This window comes from Carassius carassius, chromosome 11 (assembly GCF_963082965.1).
Source record: "Carassius carassius chromosome 11, fCarCar2.1, whole genome shotgun sequence".
In the NCBI taxonomy this organism is placed as follows: domain Eukaryota; kingdom Metazoa; phylum Chordata; class Actinopteri; order Cypriniformes; family Cyprinidae; genus Carassius; species Carassius carassius.
The window spans coordinates 26357619-26378490 of record NC_081765.1 but is presented as its reverse complement, the minus strand read 5'-3'; the positions used below and the strand labels follow the sequence as shown (position 1 = coordinate 26378490).

Genomic DNA, 20872 nt, shown 5'->3' with positions numbered 1-20872 from the left:
GCCGGCCTCAGTTAAAATGAGTGAGGAATGTGGGGAGCGACAGAGTGCGTGTTCCAATGAACAACAACTCCCATGAGCCTACGCTCTTTCCCGACGTCATCAAAGTACGTCTCATGTTATTATTTTGATTCAGTGACCCCTGGTGGCCAAAAATTCCATACTGCACGTTTAAAAATATATTAAAATAGAAAACAGTTGTTTACATTTTAATACAGTTTCACAATATTTCTGTGGTTTCTGTATTTTAATCAAATAAATGAACCCTTGGTGAGCATAAGAAACTTATTTCAAAAACATTACATTCTTACACAATCTTACTAATCCCAAACCGACTTTATGAAATGTAAGCATGTTTAATCAGAAGCGTCCTGAATTATCAACTTGATACTTCAGTGATTGTTAGGTTTTTTTGAGCTATTCAATTTTCCAATAACCTGGTAATATCAGGGAAAATGACAATTTTATTTCCAGGTTATGCAAATGAACAAGATCCTAAAATACTGAATTGGCTAGAAGGTTAGAAATTGCTCTTTTTGAATGGCAACTCTATAAATTTCATGAACATCTAGAAACGTCATGGAAATTAATTTGTCAAGAAGTGCAGGGATCCTGCCCGAGACACCAAACAGAACATAACGGTTAACTTCAAACCACAGCGAAATAATTTATTGTCCAGTCCACATTAAAATGTATCAAATAGAATTAAAATGCACATCTTTAATGTTTGTTGTAATTGCTTTGCAATGTCAGCACCATGACAAAGTATGTCAATATATTACTATACATACAATGCAACACATTATTAGACAGAAAGTTCCTGTTCCTTCTCTATTTCTCTATCCAATGAGAATAGACCTGATGGGGTAATTATGGAGATAGAAATCTTTTGTATCCGCTATTGTATCTGTCATTGTAACAATAAAGTTTATTGTGAATTGACCTGACTTCTTTGAAAAGAAGCGAACGGTGAAAGAATGAAAGAGAGCTTTGATAACAGTGATGATAGGTGAGCATGAGTGCCATAATTCCCCCTTGCTGGGCCGCCACTGCTGCAGAATGAAGGGTTTGCACACTGACAGACACCCACTCCAGTGCTCAGTCCACGATGAATGTTATTGTGCAGTACTCGGAGACCCGCCCCAAAACCCAAACTGCCCTCCACAATCACGCAAGACCAGATAATTCAGTGGGGCGACAGTGAAGTGGTCCGTTTCTCTTGGCTGTCAGGGTTGTGAAGGTGAGGGCTGTGTTTTTACCCAGGGTTATTTGTTCTCCTGGTGTCAGATGTTAAATCTAGTGCCACGTAGTTCTTCACAGTAAGAGTCTGAGATTCACGTTACATGTAAGAGGTGCAGAGAGACGTCCATCTTTCTTTATCTGTCCCTCCATGATCCCCTCTCTTCTCTCTGGTGATGGATGCCAAGCTGCACAGTCACTGCTGGAAATGGGTTCTTTCCTTCACGCACACACGCCACAGTCACAGGCCCCACTGCATCGGTGTGGATGTGTTAATGGTTTTGTCTGGGAATGGATGTTTCTTCTCTACCATTTTAAAATGTCAATGGCCTTTTTTTAGAGAGATTGCTAAGATTGTAAGCATTCCACCATCTGACCATTTGTTCTGCCTCTGTGTGTGGTATGGCAGATAACTTTGTGGTGGACCACAGCTCCTGTGTCAGAGCCTGTCCCAGCAACAAGATGGAGGTGGAGGAGAATAGGATCAAGATGTGTATCCCCTGCACTGATATCTGCCCAAAAGGTGATCACACACATCATCAGAGGTTACCAAAATGCCATGTATTTGGGTTGCCCCCAAAACAAATTTCCATTTGTCAGTTTCAATACCATTGAAGATTTAATAATTAGTGATTAATGTGAGTAATTTGCTGCATTTCATCTTAGCTTTATTTCAATAAACAATATATATTTAAATAGTTTAGTTAACATTATTTTATAAATTCTTAATTTAAAGTATATTTACATTTTATAATGATTTATATGGTAAATAATGACAAGTCACTCAACTGTTATCAGGGCAGTGCAGCCTTTCCAGTAAACAAGCTATCTTGTCCAACCAGCAGTGGTGTGTTGTTACAAAACTAGCTTTTTTTTCAATTATTTTTTAAAGAGCTTGACTTTAACACCTTTAAAGCAATTTAGCAACCTACAATTCAAATTAGTTTCCACAGTTATACTGCAGTAATAGCAAAACCTTTGAAACCTTGCTTACCAATCTCTGAAAGGATCATTTCACCTGAAATTCATTATTCTTTCTCTCAAAATTTTCTGTTTCACACAGTTTTCTGGTTTATGTTACAGCATGCGATGGAATCGGCACTGCCAGCCTTCAGATGGCCCAAACCGTAGACTCCAGCAACATCGACAGATTCATCAACTGCACCAAGATCAACGGAAACCTGGTGTTCCTCATCACAGGCATTAAAGGGTGAGAGTGGCTCCTTCGAACCATCTATTGGCTCGCTTCACGGCCATTACACTCTGCTTTACAGCTAAATATCGGATATTGGATTGTCGGAAGCCATTTGACCTATGTTGCCTCCCTATTATCAGATAACATCAGCTTTAATGATCCAGGAGGGGAATCATGTAGAAGAAAAACATTAGGGAAGCCCTTCACATCAAGGCTTTGTAAAAAAAGACACTGGCCAATTTAATAGCACACGTTAAAAGTACCGTTAAAACACTTTTTGGGTTTAGACAGTCAAGCAAGACCTATGAGACCTTCTACTGACTATCAAGACGACCACAGTTAATGTGATTTTATATAAGAAATGTGCTGCCCCCATTTTATATAAGTGCTATGAAATATTTGATTGTCAGATTGTCAAGAAGTCTTTTGACCTCTGGTTGACCCGTTCCCTCCAGTGGCCTTTTTTGATACCACTGTGTCTGATTGGCCGACCCTCTTAACCCCATATAGCTGACTCTGCTCTTAAAGAGCAGTCCAGGGCCAGCAGCCGCAGCATGCTGGGAAAAGCCATGTGCACACACACATACATCTTGATAGGCATACAGATGACATCATCTCCACCACAAACTGTGATATGGAGTGCAAATATGTCTTACATGTATTCCCCACACAAACACTCTCACACACGCTGCATCAGCAGGTGTTCTGGACGCATCCACCCTAAAGATCTCCGGCTCAATGGTGCTATTAAAATCCTCTGTACTGTGCAACAAAATAGCATAAGGCATGGTGACTTGGAAAAGATGTAAAAAATTCAACATACTGGGATGGGTGGAGTCAGCAGGCACTGGTCAGAGTGCATTTGTGTTGATAGTCTGCACTTTAATAATAATTGGCTTCTCACAGTTATGTTTAAAAGCTTGTTTCATAATCAGCTTCATCTGTAAAGATGTGCCTGTCAGTATATACCAAGTATTAATGTATTTGCATCAATCTCTATGTGTGTTACAGGGACGTATACCACAACATAGAGCCTTTGGATCCAGAGAAACTCAGTGTGTTCCGCACCGTTCGAGAGATCACTGGTAAGTCAAGTTAGTTTTATTTGGATTGGGATTTTACATATATAATACCATAATACATATTATTTTAAAGCATCTTTGAAAAAATAATAGAGAAAATAAAGCAAGTTAAAAAAAAAAAAAACAATTGAATAAACCTTGAGAGGAACCAGTACTCAGCAAGGGGAGCCCATGTTCCTCTGGCAGGCACATACTGTAATCTATATAAATAGGTGCTGTTTGCCAATTTTGAATAGCTACATCACACACACACATATATATATATATATATATGTGTATGTATATATATATATATATATATTATATATATATATGTATGTATGTATATATATATATATATATATATATATATATATATATATATATATATATATATATATTTATATATATTACACATATAAATTATTTATTAATTAATATTATCAGGAAGTGATATGTACCATTTCTTAACTCTTGTTACTACAAATTCATGCCACAAATCATCTTGGATGCATCATGTCTTTTTCTTCTTCTAGTTCTTCTTTTTTTTTCTTTTTAATAAATTATTACTTTTATTCAGCAAGAACATGTTAAATTGATCAAAAGAGACAGTTTCAAGGCATTTCATGTTACTTTGAATAAATTCTGTTCTTTTTTACTTTCTTTTTATCAAAGAAAAAATGCAATGTATCACAGTTTCCACAAAAATATTTAGCAGCACAATTATTTCCGACTTGTTTATAACAATAATAAATGCTTCTAGAGCACCAAACCATCTGATTTCTGGAGGATCTTGTGACAATGAAGCCTGGAGTAATGCCTGCTGAAAATTCAGCTTTGCCATCTAAGTTGTAAAGTGCAAAATATATTAAAATAGAAAATAGTTATTTTAAATTGTCATAATGCTGTTTTTACTGTATTGTTGATCAAATAAATGCAGCCTAAGTGGGCATAAGAGTCTTCTTTCAGAAACATCAAAAATATTACCAACTCCAAACGGTTTGTTCAGATTAAAATGGACATATTTTACCTACATAAATATGTACCTTTATGCTTATTAGAGTATCATGTTTTTAGCCGCCTGCTAACACATACAGAAATCAATTGAGTCACATTTCCTTTGTGCTAGTGTGATGACTTTTATTTGTATAACACACTAAGAGAGTGTTCCAAATCTGTCACTAATAGGGTTCCAAATCAGTTAGGGTGCTGCCTAACCGCAAGGCAGCTTCTTTCTTTTCAGAACATTAATATGCTTCCATAAAGAAGGGCCTGCGAGAAAAAGAAAAAAAAAGCTGGTTCGCATACCCAGATTCACATAATCCACCTGATTTATTGATAAATACATAAAAAAAACTTATAACACAGCACAGAGGAAGATCTAACTTATTTTGCATTTGTAGATTTGTGTATGTGTGTGTGATGTGTGTAAGGGAGTGTGTGTTTGTACGAGACTCCATTTTTCAGCAGCGGGGCCCTATATATGATGAATACATGATGAGGGAGATTTATCCAACTGAGCAGAGCTTCCCATAGGAGAGCAGGACTCTTGGCTTATAAGAAACATGAAAGCAGTTGAAAACACTTCTCTCTCTCTCTCCCTTTCACTCTTTACCTCTCTCACTCTCTCTTGCTATGGTGACAGCGAAGAGGGCTCTCCAAGTCAGTGAGGCATGCATGTCAGCCTGTCACATCTATTTGCAGGTGGCCACAGTCTCTGACAGAACAACGTCTTCACTGGCTAGGTGTTATTTCTGTTCTGTGACCCCAGCTTGAAGATTTTTGACAGATTCAGATGCGCCTGCTATATGTATTCCTTTACAGTGGGTTTTTAAATTGAATGTGTTTATTCAGTTTGACACTGAATTCAGTGTACATATTTGGCAAACGCATGGAGAAGGTCATCTAACTGTCAGGAGTTGCAGCTGCAAAGAAAGAACCTTCAGATGGCTGTAAAATGCATAATCCCTGTTCCTTAGCACCGACCAAGTCTGTTATTTAATTTTTGTATGACTCCCAGTAAACCCCAAGCACCCTGACTGACATTAAATGAACATTTCATTTTCTCAGTCGGATGCTTCCCCACCAGTATTCAAAGATTTGGGAAAATGCTTGCAGCTCTTGCTGGCACTGCCTTCAGCTCAAGCCCAGTGGGAATCATCTCTCAGAAGAGATGGTCTGAATAGGTTGACCTGATTTACCCTCTACTCTGTCTCAAGTCTTGAGGGAGGGGTTAGTCCTATATGGAGCCCTGCACATGACACACAGGAAAAAATATAAAGCTAAATCGTGTCCACGATTTACTAATTAGTTCCCTCAATGTACTAAAACGTGCACACGATTACTATTGCGCTCCCTTGATTTACTATTGCGTTCACTCGATTTATAAATTGTGCGCACGATTTACTTTGGACATTTCTGTCCCCCTCCCCTCTCTGAAATAATGGCCACACTCCTGAAGTAACGTTATAAAAAGCATTTTGCCTAGCTTTAGTATCATACTGGTGTAGGTTTTGGATTCATAATAAATAGTCTGGCTATAAACAATGTGAAAAAAGCTCAATTAATGTAAAAATATCATCCCTACTTGAATTTAGATGAGTTATGATTTATTGATGCCAGGTCTCTCTCCTCCAGAAAACCATCACTGGAAGTGCATTTCTTAATTGAATGGATGCATTTATATTTACTGTAGTCTTTTCCGGTAGACATGCCAATGAATGTGGAAATTTAATTTTAACGAAGCACCGAGAAGCAGGCCAGGAATGATTACTGCAAGCCTAGAGATATGACCATAAACTCTGAATAGGAATAATATTTATATTAGCCTCTTAACACGATACCACTTTTGCTCAAACATGATGCTTCGAAAGTAATGATTTACTTTGAAGGCAATCAAATATCACGTATTACTGGAAATATGCACCATCCAGGCTTTGCATTGTTAAAATAATTGGAATAATTTATGTTCTCCTTGTCCTTGAAAAAGAAAGTCATCTTTTTTTATTCTTTCTCAGGGCCTGTTTGTCTTTTCTTTGTGTGAATGCACGGGATTGTCTTCCCTTTAATATATATATATATATATATATATATATATATATATATATATATATATTAATACATTATTAAATTGTCTCCATGATTTATAGCTATCAGCTCTTCAATCTCCATTAAATAAATGGAGATAGATGCAGGATATGAGAATAAAATATAATCAGGCACTGTATAGTGGTCTCAAATAATATTTCTATTATTTCTGTATTATTTCTCAAATAATACATTAATTGTTAAGTACCATGTACAGTCAGCACTACTCATGCAGACTCATTATTGACTTTATACGCCTTTTAAAACGGAATTACATTTTGTTTATCATGTTGTGATGAAAGTAATGCATTTCCCTTTAACATTACAGTAGGTGGAATCGCTTGTGTCTGCAATGTTGGCTGATGATTTGCCCCACTGAGTATGTCATCTTGTGTTTACCAGGTTTTCTAAACATACAATCTTGGCCAGAAAACATGACTGATCTGAGTGTCTTCTCCAATCTGGCAACCATTGGAGGCAGGTCTCTCTACAGGTAAGATCCAGGGCTCACCCTTTGTTGCCAGCTCCAGAACTAATCCCCTCCTTCTCATACTTCCACAGGTCTATCACTGCCTTCAGGTGCACCTGGGAAACTCAGAGTCAGACGTTCATTATTACAATGTAATGAATAAAAGTTGGAGGCATAATAGTTTTATTGTGAAAATTATTCATTTCCATTAATTATTCATATTTATACATGAGAAGTAACTGTTTGTAAATTATGAAATTCGAGTGGTTCACTTTAAACTTGTAGGGCCCTATAATACACCCGGTGCAATGCGACGCAAGGCGCAGCGCAAGTGTGTTTGCTAGTTTCAGTCCGGCGTAGTTCGCATTTTCCCGTCCAGCGCCACGTCGTTTATTAGCAAATGCATTTGCACTCTTTTGTGCGCCCATGGGTGTGCTGGTCTAAAAAAAGAGGTGTGTTCAGGTGCATATATATATATATATATATACAGTAAAGACCAAAAGTTTGGACGCACCTTCTCATTCAAAGAGTTTTCTTTATTTTCATGACTATGAAAATTGTAGAGTCACACTGAAGGCATCAAGGGCTATTTGACCAAGAAGGAGAGTAATGGGGTGCTGCGCCAGATGACCTGGCCTCCACAGTCACCGGACCTGAACCCAATCGAGATGGTTTAGGGGTGAGCTGGACCGCAGACAGAAGGTAAAAGGGCCAACAAGTGCTAAGCATCTCTCAGGGAACTCCTTCAAGACTGTTGGAAGACCATTTCAGGTGACTACCTCTTGAAGCTCATCAAGAGAATTCCAAGAGTGTGCAAAGCAGTAATCAAAGCAAAAGGTGCTACTGTGAAGAACCTAGAATATGACATATTTTCAGTTGTTTCACACTTTTTTGTTATGTATATAATTCCATATATAATTCCACATGTGTTAATTCATAGTTTTGATGCCTTCAGTGTGAATCTACAATTTTCATAGTCATGAAAATAAAGAAAACTCTTTGAATGAGAAGATGTGTCCAAACTTTTGGTCTGTACTGTATATAAATGCCAACATGTCATGAAGGATAGTCATCGCATGTATCAGAATTAGGCTGATCTTGGATTCCTGATCTATTTGCTCGCATATGAGCAGCTCTGTTTCATCTCAGAGACGATTTCAGTCTTTGCGTTTGCCAAATTCCACCGTGTAAATAGCAAATCCGTCATGGCACGAGCGCAGCTGGAAATGGAAGATTAGACTCTGATTGGTTTATTGCACGTTACACCCAAAAAACACCCATTACTCATTTAGAGAACATGGTCAACCCGTTTAGACCATGCGCCCGGGCGCACCAACCATTTTTCCATCGTTAAAATAGCAAAAGTGGATTTGGACACAACCTGAGTGCACCTGCGCCTTGCGCTTTACACTTTGTGTTTAGATTTTAAAATAGGGCCCGTTGTCTTTCTGTGGTTCTGTAATCAGACCTTTAAAATAATTGAAATACATAAAATGTAGAAATAATAGAAATAAGTAAATTTAAAATAACCTGCAAAATCATCTGTTGTACTTCACAACAGAATTGTTTTACGCTCACTGTTTATTATCTGTATATTATAGATCAGTTTTTTCCGCAATGTATCACATTGACACGCTCTTTCCAAAGTCAAAATTCTGCAACTCATGTATCATCTATAATTCGGAGTTTCTTACTTGTGAATACACCTGGTCTTCATACTCTCGCAAATCTAATTATGATATTTACAACTCCATATTTCAGCACATATATTCATATTCACAAGAACAATAACTATAAATATAACTATAAAAATAAATATTAGCACCTACAGCAGATGATAAAGTTGTTTATTATAAGTGCGCACTTAACTTTTTTTGTTTTGTCATCTTCCACTTTAAATGCTCACTCTCTTTAACATTACGTGGATTTTGATTGGTTAATTTTTTTTTTTTTTCCATCAGATAAAAATGTTCTTAAAAATGATTCCAACGATATTTTTCCTCTGTGTCAATTATTAGAACATTATAGTTTAAGTTATCATTATAATTAATCGTCCTTAGTTTGAAAAGGTCTTAAAAGGCTATTTATTTGGAAATGAGCTGCAAAATAGAAATGCATTTTACAATAATTGTGTAACAGGGAACATGCAAAGATATAAAGTTGGCTGGATTGTGCTCAGCGCTAAATTTGTGACACATTTTGTTATTTTTTATTTTAATATTAGTATATCTAGTATTTCCTCATTTGTTTCATTCTTTTACTGAATTGGGTTAAAACAGTGCAGACAGCATGTGAAAAATAAACAGCATAATTCATTCTTAGTGAATCCCCTCTTTTGTGTTTTCTAAAGAGGCCAAGGCTTTCTTGCCAAGAGTTCAAAGAGTATGAATGAAAAGCTGTATTCACACAGTGCAAACCCCATTTGCTTAGAGTTAAAGAATCAGGAGAGACAGAAGAGTGTGGGAGCACAGATCTGCCAGGCTGTTTTAACGTTTGTGGGGTCATTTATTGAAAGCTCTACTGTACCGATTGCTGTCTGCCACATGATGTGATCTGTGTCTGATGTGTCTGGCATTGGCTTTCTGCCCCGAAACAAAGAGAGAGAAAGGTAAAGAGAAAGAGGAAAAACAGAAGAGAAGTCCCTAAGAGGCAGATCAACGAGATGAGAGCGATGTCGGTGTCTAAGTGCACCTGCACGTTCTGCTGCCACTCTCTGACTCTTCACTGAAGGCCGTCTCAAAGCCCCTTTGATGTGCTCTTCAGCACGCCTGACTGTGATTAAAAACACCGTTGTGATTACACCTCGGCATTAACCGATCTCATCACATCTGAAGTGGGAGATCCTTAGCGATGCTAGATGGGGGATGCAAGCTAAACACTTGCTTTAGAAATACAACAGCATCTCTCATTCTGACAGTTCGCTCATGTCTTTTGTTCATGAAGCTATCATTGTAGCTTTCTTTGTTTCAGATCTCATTCTTTTGTTTCTTTCTTATCCATTCTGATCTTTTTTTGTCTGTTGTGTCTCAAAGTCTTCAGGCTAAACAAAGTTTGGATTTCTCTGTTGTTTTGAATGTTGAAAATTATGGCTCCGAACATTCTTGCACAATCCTCAAGAGTTAAATTGTGTAGAGAATCTTTTTTTTTTCTTTATAACCAGGGGCGGGTCTACGTGGTGGCCAGGGGGGGCACTGCCCCCCCCCCCCCCAAAATTCGGTTGGCCACCCCAGGTGCCCCCCCTATAAGATGTCTTGTGATTGGTTCATTTTATGGCCAGTCATTTTACAGACTCTACTGAAGTTCGCTTTTCAAAGAAGTGCAGCGTCGTCAGAGAAACAACGCTCGTTGCGGACTTGGACTTTTACTTTATCAAGTGTGGGAAGTCGAGACACAGACACAGTAATGGGAAGTTCGGATCATTATACCGACTCGAACTTTTGAGTCGCGTTCAGCAAAATGAACAAATCTTTTTTCGAGTCATTTCCTTCATTTTAGCAAAATGTAATTAAAATGTTACGTGTTAGGCTACTTCCCCAACACATCTAGTACTTACGCAAACGTTGATCACACTACAAACAATACAAAACTAAAATGCTATAAAGATACAGAAAAGATTAATTAGTTCTTTACCTGGGTCTTCAGTCTGTGATTAACTCACCTCTTGTCTGACAAGTCTTCGGGTTCAAATCATTCCTTAATCACGTGACAACCACATACGCTATTTCTGACATTTCTGTCACTTTGTTTTTGTTAGCTACTGTTTCTTCAGGATCTGTGGTGTTATTATTTTATAAATAAAACCTTGTTATAAATAAAATATTGATGAATTTGTCTTTTTGACTGTCTATCAGTAAATAAACACTAGGCTATATAATAATATAATAATCCAAGTATGTATAGCCTAGTTTAATTTTTAATCCAATTTTGAGTTTGATGGTATAATAATTGCTTTTCCTAGGCAGACTTGACAAAAATCTGTCTAATATATGTATACGATGCTTGCTCAAAAAGGACATAATGACATAAATTAAAAGCAAATAACATTTTGAATCCTAAACAAAAAACACTACAGTTCTATAGGCTAATCTGAAGGGTGAACTCAAAAGACATAAATCATACAACAAGGTCATTTTTGAAGATTAGAATCCACTGTAAAAAAAAAAACGAGTGGTCATAGAGACCACTCGTTCTTCCCTAGTCACATTAAAGAACTAATCGTTCAAGAACGACACATCACAAGACACCAAACAAAGAGCTGGTAGGTAACCTTTATGTATGGTTTAATATGTTTGTATGGTTTTCTCAGATCAATGTTTTTACCCCGTCAGGCTCTGCTCGCGTTGGTTGTGGTTGATTTCAATCGAATGTTCAGTCAACGTTTAATAAAACACAATAAAAGTAAAATACGCTGGGCACTATCAAACAATAAACAGTCATGGTGATTTGCATATTTTGTTTCAGTTTATTTTGTGACAGTGACCACATAGCAAGATTGCACCAAATGACAATATGCACAGAATGTTCCGTAATAATAATTGTCTGGTGACACGATACTTGTTAATGCAGTTAGATAGTCAGTTAAATTGTCAGGCCTAACTTAGTCATTTACACTTGAAATGGATGCATTTCATGGAAAACATGGATGCATTCTGTGCATTTCATTCACAATTTGATTTTTTTTTTTTTTTTGATATTGAGAATAACAGACACACATAAGTGTTTCTTTTGAAGGCATGGAAGAGAGCAGTGCCAAGCCATGAAAAGAGGTAAAGATGTAGGGAGTTTCTTTCAATGAAAAAAACAATATTTAAATATAACTTATTGGATATATACTGTACAGGGATGACAAAAAACTAAATTAATCAAAAATGTGCTATATTACTGCATTTGTTTACAATTAACTTTATTCAAGTTAAAAAATAAAATAAAATCAATAGGATTTACGTAATATACTGTAGAATTTAGCTTTTTTTTTGTCACTGGCGGCCACCCCATTTGGAAGCAGTGCACCAACATGACCCCCCACTGAAAATGCTCTAGACTCTAGTCTCTAAATGCTTACAAGCTTCTGAGACCCTTCTACTTGAATATTTGCCCATTCCTCAGTTGATAAAGCTTCAAGATCACTGATAATCTTTGGTTTTCATTTTGTAACTTCTTTCCTTAAATTCCACCAAATATTTTTGAAATTTAATTCTTGAAGACTGAACAGGCCACTCAAGGACATTCTACGACTGGTACCTGAAACAACCTTCAGAAGATTTGGATGTATACTTTGGGATGGCTGTCCTGCTGGAAACTCTAATGATCATCAAGCTTCATATCTATGTCAAACGAGATGTTACATCTCAAGGGGTTTATCCTATTAAAAAAAATGTACTAACTATGCACCGAAGGCATCACAATCTTTGACAAAATGGCCTGATACTTCAACAAATCTATGATGTCCTTCATAAAGTCAAGATTTCCACTTCCTGTAACAGCAAAGCATCCCCATAGCAAGACTATTCCAGCTTCAAACATACCCTTGATCCATGAGTTTAAAAAATACCAATATGGTCACCTCACTCAATAAAATATTCTTCCAGAACTAGTTCTTCTTGGTCAAGAGTTGCGTTCAGTGTCCGACATGAAGGCCATGCTTGTCTAGTTTTCTTCTATCAGGTCATCTTGCAAGCCATTGGCAGTAAATCGAGGGTTTTTGTCAGTTCCTTTAACCAAACATTTTATTGTTATTTATTTTTTTTTTTTTTTTCAATGCCCTCAAATGTTTTCTGGTAAAACATATTTTACAATTATTAATAAGGCTGCCAGCTGTGCCTCTAGGAACTTTTAGTATCACGGATATCACCTTGTAGCCGAAAATCTTCTTGTAACCATCGCTTTCTAATGTAATAAAACTATTTATTCTCTGTAGCTTTTGTGAGAGTTCTTTTGATTGTCCATAGTTGTTACTCAACTTTAGCACATGCATGCGGTAAACTTGTACTGTATATGTACCTGTAACAGCTCTATCATATTCAGTTTTGTTAGACAGTTTCTAAAGGCTTAATTGTGTTTTAACACAATTTTGTACCCTCCCATACAAATAAATGTACTTAAAATCAGGGGGTGGCATAAGAGTTGAATAATTCTGACATAGCTGTATTACAGAAAATTCCAATAACATTGTTACATTATATATTGACATTATCAATTTTAATATACCACTAAACTGCTACAGATGAAATTTTCATAAAAGCTTACATTTTCAAATAACAGTATTGCAGTCAGTGGGGGGGGGGTAATAATTCTCTTTGCAATTGTATAGTATGCGTAATAAAAATAAAGAATTGTTGACATATAAAAAAAAAATTAAAGTGAAAGTGAAAGTGACGTGACATTCAGCCAAGTATGTGGGAAGTCGTGGCCTAATGTTTAGAGAGTTGGACTCCCAATCGAAAGGTTGTGAGTTCGAGTCCCGGGCCGGCAGGAATTGTGGGTGGGGGGGAGTGCATGTACAGTTCTCTCTCCACCTTCAATACCACGACTTAGGTGTCCTTGAGCAAGGCATCGAACCCCCAACTGCTCCCCGGGCGCCGCAGCATAAATGGCTGCCCACTGCTCCGGGTGTGTGTGTGTGTTCACTGCTCTGTGTGTGTGCATTTCGGATGGGTTAAATGCAGAGCACAAATTCTGAGTATGGGTCACCATACTTGGCTGAATGTCACTTCACTTTCACTTTGTATTGTGACCCATACTCAGAATTCGTGCTCTGCATTTAACCCAGTGCACACACACAGAGCAGTGAACACAGACACACACACTGTGAACACACACCCGGAGCAGTGGGCAGCCATTTATGCTGCAGCGCCCGGGGAGCAGTTGGGGGTTCGATGCCTTGCTCAAGGGCACCTAAGTCATGGTATTGAGGGTGGAGAGAGCACTGTACATTCACTCCCCCCACCTACAATTCCTGCCGGATCATATGTGTGATTGAATTAACTTGATTAAATACTGTGCATTTAAATTAATTACGACATTTCATAATTAAATGAACCCCTCTGTGAACAGTGTGTAAACAGTAACCTCTCCATTTTTCTCGTGTTCAGTGGTATCTCTCTTCTGGTGCTAAAGCAGCAGTGGATTTCCTCACTGAAGCTGCAGTCTCTGGGTGAGATCAGTGCTGGAAATGTGTACGTCACCAACAACAGTCAACTCTGCTACTACAACACTGTCAACTGGACGGGACTCTTCCGCACCAGCACCCAGAAGGCCCTGATCCGCAACAACCGCGACCCCAAGGAATGCAGTGAGTTCATCACTCTGTTTTGTTGTAGTTCTAGCTTTTAAATTAATTAGATAAAGCCTAGCATAGCAACATCTTTGACTTGAGGTCTGGTCAAGAAATGCCTACTAAGTGGGGTGTCTTACATAAAAATGTCATTTTATAAAAAGCAGTTATTCTCAACATCTGTGCGAAGATGACTTGAGGCTAGAATCATTTTCAGGCTCCCAGCTGCTGTTTGTTCTGGTTCAACCGAACCACAGTGAGATTTCACGACGTCTCACACAGAGCTCGCTGACTTTGAGGCAGTAAACTCAGTCACTTTGTAAGGTGCTGGTGCAGCTCCCTTATACCCGTCTTTCTGCCTGGGTCAGTGCACATCACTGAGCCTAGCGGGGGTCATGAGGGCCCCGGGTTCCTCTGCAGATGGAGGGGGTCAAGAGGTGTCAGATGATCAGAGTCTCACTTTGCTGTGAAAGACGAATACTGATCCAAGCCCCCTACTGCGTACTCCCTTTATACCCTTCAAAATCACCCTGAGATTCAGAACACAGAGTTCTTTGAGGTTTTTTTGTTGAAGACTTGAAGAAATGTGGAACGATGTTACCATAAACCTGAAAAAGACCACAAATGCTTCAGGTTTATGCCTGGACCTCCAGTCTAATAACCCATTTTCTGCTAGCGTCAAGTTGCTTCATAAACGATCACATGGAATTAATTGCAGGGAGACCCTGCAACAATTTCTGGCATTTCAGGTGACTTTTTTTCTAGGAGAAGCTGTAATCATCACAGGGAATTTATTTCACCTCTGTCCTTAAAAACTTTCTCTTTTCTTGCTGCTGAGTGATGTTTATGACTATCTAAGAAGCTGTTTTTCCTCTTCTTTTTCATTGCACAGAATGTTGTGATGCAACAGCAATCATTAACGTCTCAGGGCAACTGTAGACTTTTGTAGGGCTTTGCAATTCCACTGGCTCTAACCTATCTCCCCGGAAACCAAGCTAGCACTGCTTCTGACTTCAACACAACCCAAATTGTGTGTTTTCAACCTGGTTAAAACTTTGTAGTTGGCATCATTTTGATCCATCTGCCATAAACGTACAGCTCCCACTTTTCTGTGTCGCTCCTCATGTTGTTGGATTCCTGCTCTAAACACCTAGTTGGTCCTTGAACTAGAACATGTTGTTCACTGAGAAATGCTGAGATGTTTGTATGGTGCTCCCTGGAGTGCTTTTCCACGTTATTGCTCATTCATTCAGCAGTATTTACAGAGAATTAGTCCTCAAAATAAATTGCTACATTATGGATGTTTTCTTTCTTTTCTAATTGAAAGCATTTTTTTTTCTTATATAGGCTATTATATTAGCAGCATAACTGTTTGAGTGAAAAGTTTACTTTAAAAATGTATGTGAATGCTGAGATGTTAAGTATTTGATTTGTCTACAGTTTAGTCCTTTTTGTTGTTTTCGATGTTTTACAATTATGCTCAATTTGATTAATTATTAAAAAATTAAATAAAGTTTAATATCAGCAGTACTTAAACAGCATAAACTCCATGACTTCTCGCTGCAAAGCACAATTTGAGTTGTTCCAGAGACCATCCTGAGCTTCAATGGAAGCAAGAACATCTGACTTTTTGTTCACATGCTCACAAGTTTGCTTACATTTTACACTCTGTATACTCTTAGATGATGAAATTCTCATTATTAGTTTCAGAAGTTTGTCTGTTGAGGAGGATGTCTGTGAGACATGTTGAAGTTGAGTCAGCAGTATTTATAAAACACTTTCCCAGCTGCTGCAAAATCTATTGCCTCAGTGGGTGGGCGACCGGACCATTTTGTCCTCATTTCAAATTGAAATACAGCGGTTCACATACATCCAGCTTTTTAAAAGCATGATACATCCATGACCGCACAAGTAACAGATGGCGTGTGCATTGTGTTCAATCATGGTTTTACAAAGAATATTTTCCCTCTATCAACTGGATGTTTCCTAGGGGTGGACTGACAACACCATTCTGAGACAAATTTGCAATACATCGAAATGCAGCTGCGGACAGAAATTAGTTGTGACACCTTGAAACAGTTGATGTTTTGTTAGATAAAAAGTCAATTAGAGCAGTCAGACTCAAAAATGTCAATACTGGTTTAGAATCAATAATAATAATAATAATAAAAAAAAAAATATATATATATATATATATATATATATATATATATATATATATTGCACAATTAGCATAATTTAAGCAAACTTAAATTTTACATTTTATTCTAAAATTATATTAGTACTGTATGTCACATATTGCCATAACTATACAAATTAGTATTTTTTTAAATCTATAAAAATTATTATATTAAAGTCACATTAAATTCTGTACACAAAATAGAACTTTGGGGTTGGTAAGATTTTTTAAATGTTTTACAATTATTTTTAAAGGCTTTCTGTGTTCACCAATGCTGCATTTATTTGATCAAAATATGTTTTTTTTTTAATAACTTGTATTTTAATATATTTTAAAATGTAATTTATATCTATGAATTTTCAGCAGCTAGTAGTCCTGTCTTAAGTGATCCTTCAGAAATAATTTTAATATTCTTAATTATTTTATTGTTCTTAAGTATTTTTGTGGAAACAGTGATAGATTTTTAACAGTAATTTTTGATGAGTAGAACATTCAAACAAATCTCATTCATTTGAAATGATAAATTATATAAATATAAACTTAGCAATGTATATAAATGTAGGAGGAGTTAGTTATTTACTGAAATTAATGCTTTTGTATTTATAATAATCAGCATATTTTTTGCAGTTTTGGATCAGATGATATGTGATCCGCTGTGCTCTGATGCTGGCTGCTGGGGTCCGGGGCCTGACCAGTGCTTGTCCTGTCGGTTCTTTAGTAGGGGACGTACCTGTGTCGAATCCTGCAACCTGCACGAAGGGTAAGTTGTTAAACATTACATTCCCACAGAAATAATAAATAGAACTCCACAACGCTTTATTTGTGCAGGAGTTTCACTACATAAATCAACAAATCTCAAGTATCACAGGTGCGCCCAAGCTATGTTGTGGGATTATTTGCATATGTTTCACAACATTGTTTATTAATGTTTGCTTGTAGAAAACATGTATTCCTAAGACTGGACAATAGCTAGCTCTTTTCTCTAGGGATTTCACCAAGATTCATGTCTCCATCCTCTAGACAAACAATAACAAAACAGCAGAACAGCACATCCCCTGGCTTTGGAGAGCAGGTTGCAATGATGAAACGTGAGCTGGAAAACAAATAAAAGTGTTTGGGTGAGCTAGATGAGCTGGGTACATCTTCTACCTTATATGATGTCTACACCAATACAGCGGTGTGTGGAGCACTGTGACAGAATGAAGAACTGAGTAAAGCCTTGGTTTAGTTTGCACAAAGGCACAAAGATTTAGCCCGGATAAACAGACACACACGTACAAGTGTTTCTTCAACCGGGGGCTCTTCTGACCCTGTGGACTTAAGAAAATAAACTCTTAAAACTTTCACTAGTTTATTTAATGTGTCTGCTAGCAGTGTCCAACATTAGACACATGTATCATAATGTCATCATTCCTTACGGGGAAAAAATATGACATTAATTTATGCTTTTATAATCTTAATAAATGTTTAAACAATTTAATAGTAGCTTATGTTTCATAGACTGGCTCTGTGACAAATATAACATAATGTAATCTAAACTTTAAATGTATAGTTCATACAAACAATTTATTTCTGTAATCATTTACTCACCTTCAAAATATTCCAAACCTGTACGAATTTCTCTTTGAAAAATGTCTCATTGCTTTTTTTGTCCATGCAATGAAAAACAATGGGGTCCGGTGTTGTTTTGAACTGCACTGACTTTCATTGAATGGACAAAAAACAGTTGAAACTGACATGAGGGTGAATAAATGACAAAATTTTAACTTTAAATGGTGAGCTATCCCTTTAGAGGCATTTAAAAAGAGCACAAATACTGTAGATATAAAGTGTTTGACTAAACACACATGAAAGTAGAGTGGGTGGATTATGTAGGGCTTATTAAATTGTAAAAATTGCCAAAACACTCTAGAAACATATTTTGTAAGTCTGGGTCTTTTCTTGTTGTCCTCTCTTGTTTCGTGAGCAGCCAGTAATATGTTGACAGTGTATTTATTCATGTATTGTCTTTGTGATATTTTACGGTACCCTGTGTCTTTATCTCATCATAAATTCCTAAACAACCCAGGATAAAACTAATTATTTTGTTTTCAGAGGTGCTGTAGATTCAAAAAGTTAAGTTTTGGATAATGGTGTTCTGATGTTCCTGACAGGCTACTGAACTAGCTTAACCAGCATGGTTTCCATCTTTACCAGAATATCAGCCAGTACCAAACCAGCATGAATTCATTCATTTTGGTAGCGATTGTTTGTCTAATTCCTCAAACAAACAAAAAAAGTGGTTTGGCATTGATGAGCTCTTTTTGTTGGTTTACAGAATTGGAATAAGTAAACACTAAAGCTGTTGATCAGTGCAGTGAAGAAGGTAATTTACAAATTGATTTTGAGTTCCCTCTTTGTTTGTTGTGTGCTTACGTACTGCTCGAAGGGAAAGATGAATATCAGCTTTTGATTGATTTGACTGAACGAAGTAGCAAAATGTATTTTCTCCTTTGCCCAGAGCTAAAACAAGACAATAAACAAGCAGCATCGATTTTCACATTCTAAAACAACAGCATCTACCTGTTTAAATCAGAAGCTTGTCCTCTGTGTGTTTTAATTAGGCCAAGCATGGATGGGAGCCTGTATTTTATATGTATGCCACATCATGTTGGTTGAAAGTGAATCAGAACCAGGGATCGTACACCCTGCGATCGTCCCACATGATTCTTTTGCCTTGCAGACTGGCCGGTTCTAGGCCCAAGCTGCTCACCAGGCCCTATGTGGTCGAGAAGCGGGAGGCAGGTTTGGAGAGGTACGGCACGGCCACAGAAGCATCACTGTCTCGCACTGTCATGTCTGCCTACTCACCCGTCCCACATGCTTCACCCAGTGCTCCAATATCTGTGCTGTTTGTGTGTGTGTGTGTGTGTGTGTGTGTGTGTGTGTATATATATATATATATATATATAGAGAGAGAGAGAGAGAGAGAGAGAGAGAGAGAGAGATGTGTTTTTGCAGGGTGATCTCAGAGTCAGTTTTTTCTCTGTCTCTCCACTGGTTGTCGACCTCTGCGGTCACACTCGCTGTTCGTACAAGATGATTCACTCTGTATTTGGGAACAAACAACCCCCCCAAAAAAAATAATAAAACGAACAGACCTACTGTGGTGTGTTTGAGCTCTATCAGAAAGTTTTTGAAAAAGATGATGACAGTTTTTGTTGGTGCAGTTTTGTGGTTAGTGCTAAATACACGTACATAGATAGCGTTCAAATGGCTTTGGGCTCCAAAAAGGATCATGTGACACTGAAGACTGGAGTGATGGCTGCTAAAATTCAGCTTTGCCATCAAAGGAATTAATGACATTTTTTAAATGAATTAAATGAAAACGGTTATTTAAAATAGAATCTAATATTTCACAGTATTACTATACTCTTTTTTTAATGCAGCCTTGGTGAGCATAAGAGATTTAAAATATACACATTAAAAATATATAAAAAATATATCATTCTGACCCCAAAATTTTGAACAGTAGTATATCTTTTGTATTTATCTCGTGAATCACACTTCCGCTGTTGTTTATCAGTCTACAAAATCCAGTCAAGTCATGTTAATATTTTTTTCATAGTAGTATTAATACATTTCACATTGGATTTTTGTTTACTTTCATTTGATAATCCATTTTGGTCAAGTATTGGTGGTTATACAGTATTGGGTCTCCACTTGTCCAATGAAAAATCCATGTCCTAATGCAAAACCAGTTGAGAACATCTGAGAGAGAAGACGGATTGAACCAGGAAACATGTCGTGGGCACCGAAGATGCAAACATCGCAGAGCCTATGAAGTTAATTTTTTATTTAATGGAAAAAGAAAAGCCCTTTAATGATAAAGGGGTCTTCAAAAAGCTGTCCTCACAGTCTATTCAAAATGTGCTGTGCCTTTTAGATAAAGATTAACCAATTGTCATTTAATTTAGCACTCAATGAAGTATAACACGTCAATAGTAATAAAAAAAAAAACCTTTGCTGAGCCACCATCCTCCACTTGTCACACCAATGGATGTCAGCTTCTAAAATGTCACTACCATTCTTTTTTGAGGTCCCTGGCTGATTTTCTCAGTGTGGTGCTTTGAGGTGTCCCTGAATGTGTTTGATGAATTGTCGCCTCAATAGGTGGTGAAGGCCGACTGTTTGCTTTTGGTCAATAGTAACTGTGTTTGCCAGCTGTGGCAGCTGTCAGTGAAGTGCTGTAAACACCCGGCGGATGTGTTAGATTCCACTGTTGCCTCCCTACGGCCTTGCAGTGCCTCAGGCGCTGAATTCCCTTCGGTTGCACTTTCACAATCTACCTGTCTTGTGTGTGTTGGCTCTTCTTTTACTGCCTGTGACTTTC

General features: G+C 37.3%; 1 protein-coding gene across 2 annotated transcripts in view; it reads left to right on the top strand.

The window, feature by feature from the left end:
- The window catches only part of LOC132153114 (receptor tyrosine-protein kinase erbB-4-like), a 362426-nt gene that overhangs the window by 261768 nt on the left and 79786 nt on the right, over window positions 1-20872 (top strand). The window contains exons 8-14 of one of the 2 annotated variants that reach the window (XM_059562365.1): window positions 1646-1759; window positions 2320-2446; window positions 3443-3516; window positions 6982-7072; window positions 14140-14339; window positions 17128-17260; window positions 19223-19294. In XM_059562365.1, coding sequence (XP_059418348.1) covers window positions 1646-1759; window positions 2320-2446; window positions 3443-3516; window positions 6982-7072; window positions 14140-14339; window positions 17128-17260; window positions 19223-19294 — 811 coding nt within the window. The remainder of the gene's footprint in view (window positions 1-1645; window positions 1760-2319; window positions 2447-3442; window positions 3517-6981; window positions 7073-14139; window positions 14340-17127; window positions 17261-19222; window positions 19295-20872) is intronic. The other variant, XM_059562366.1, reaches the window with a different exon arrangement.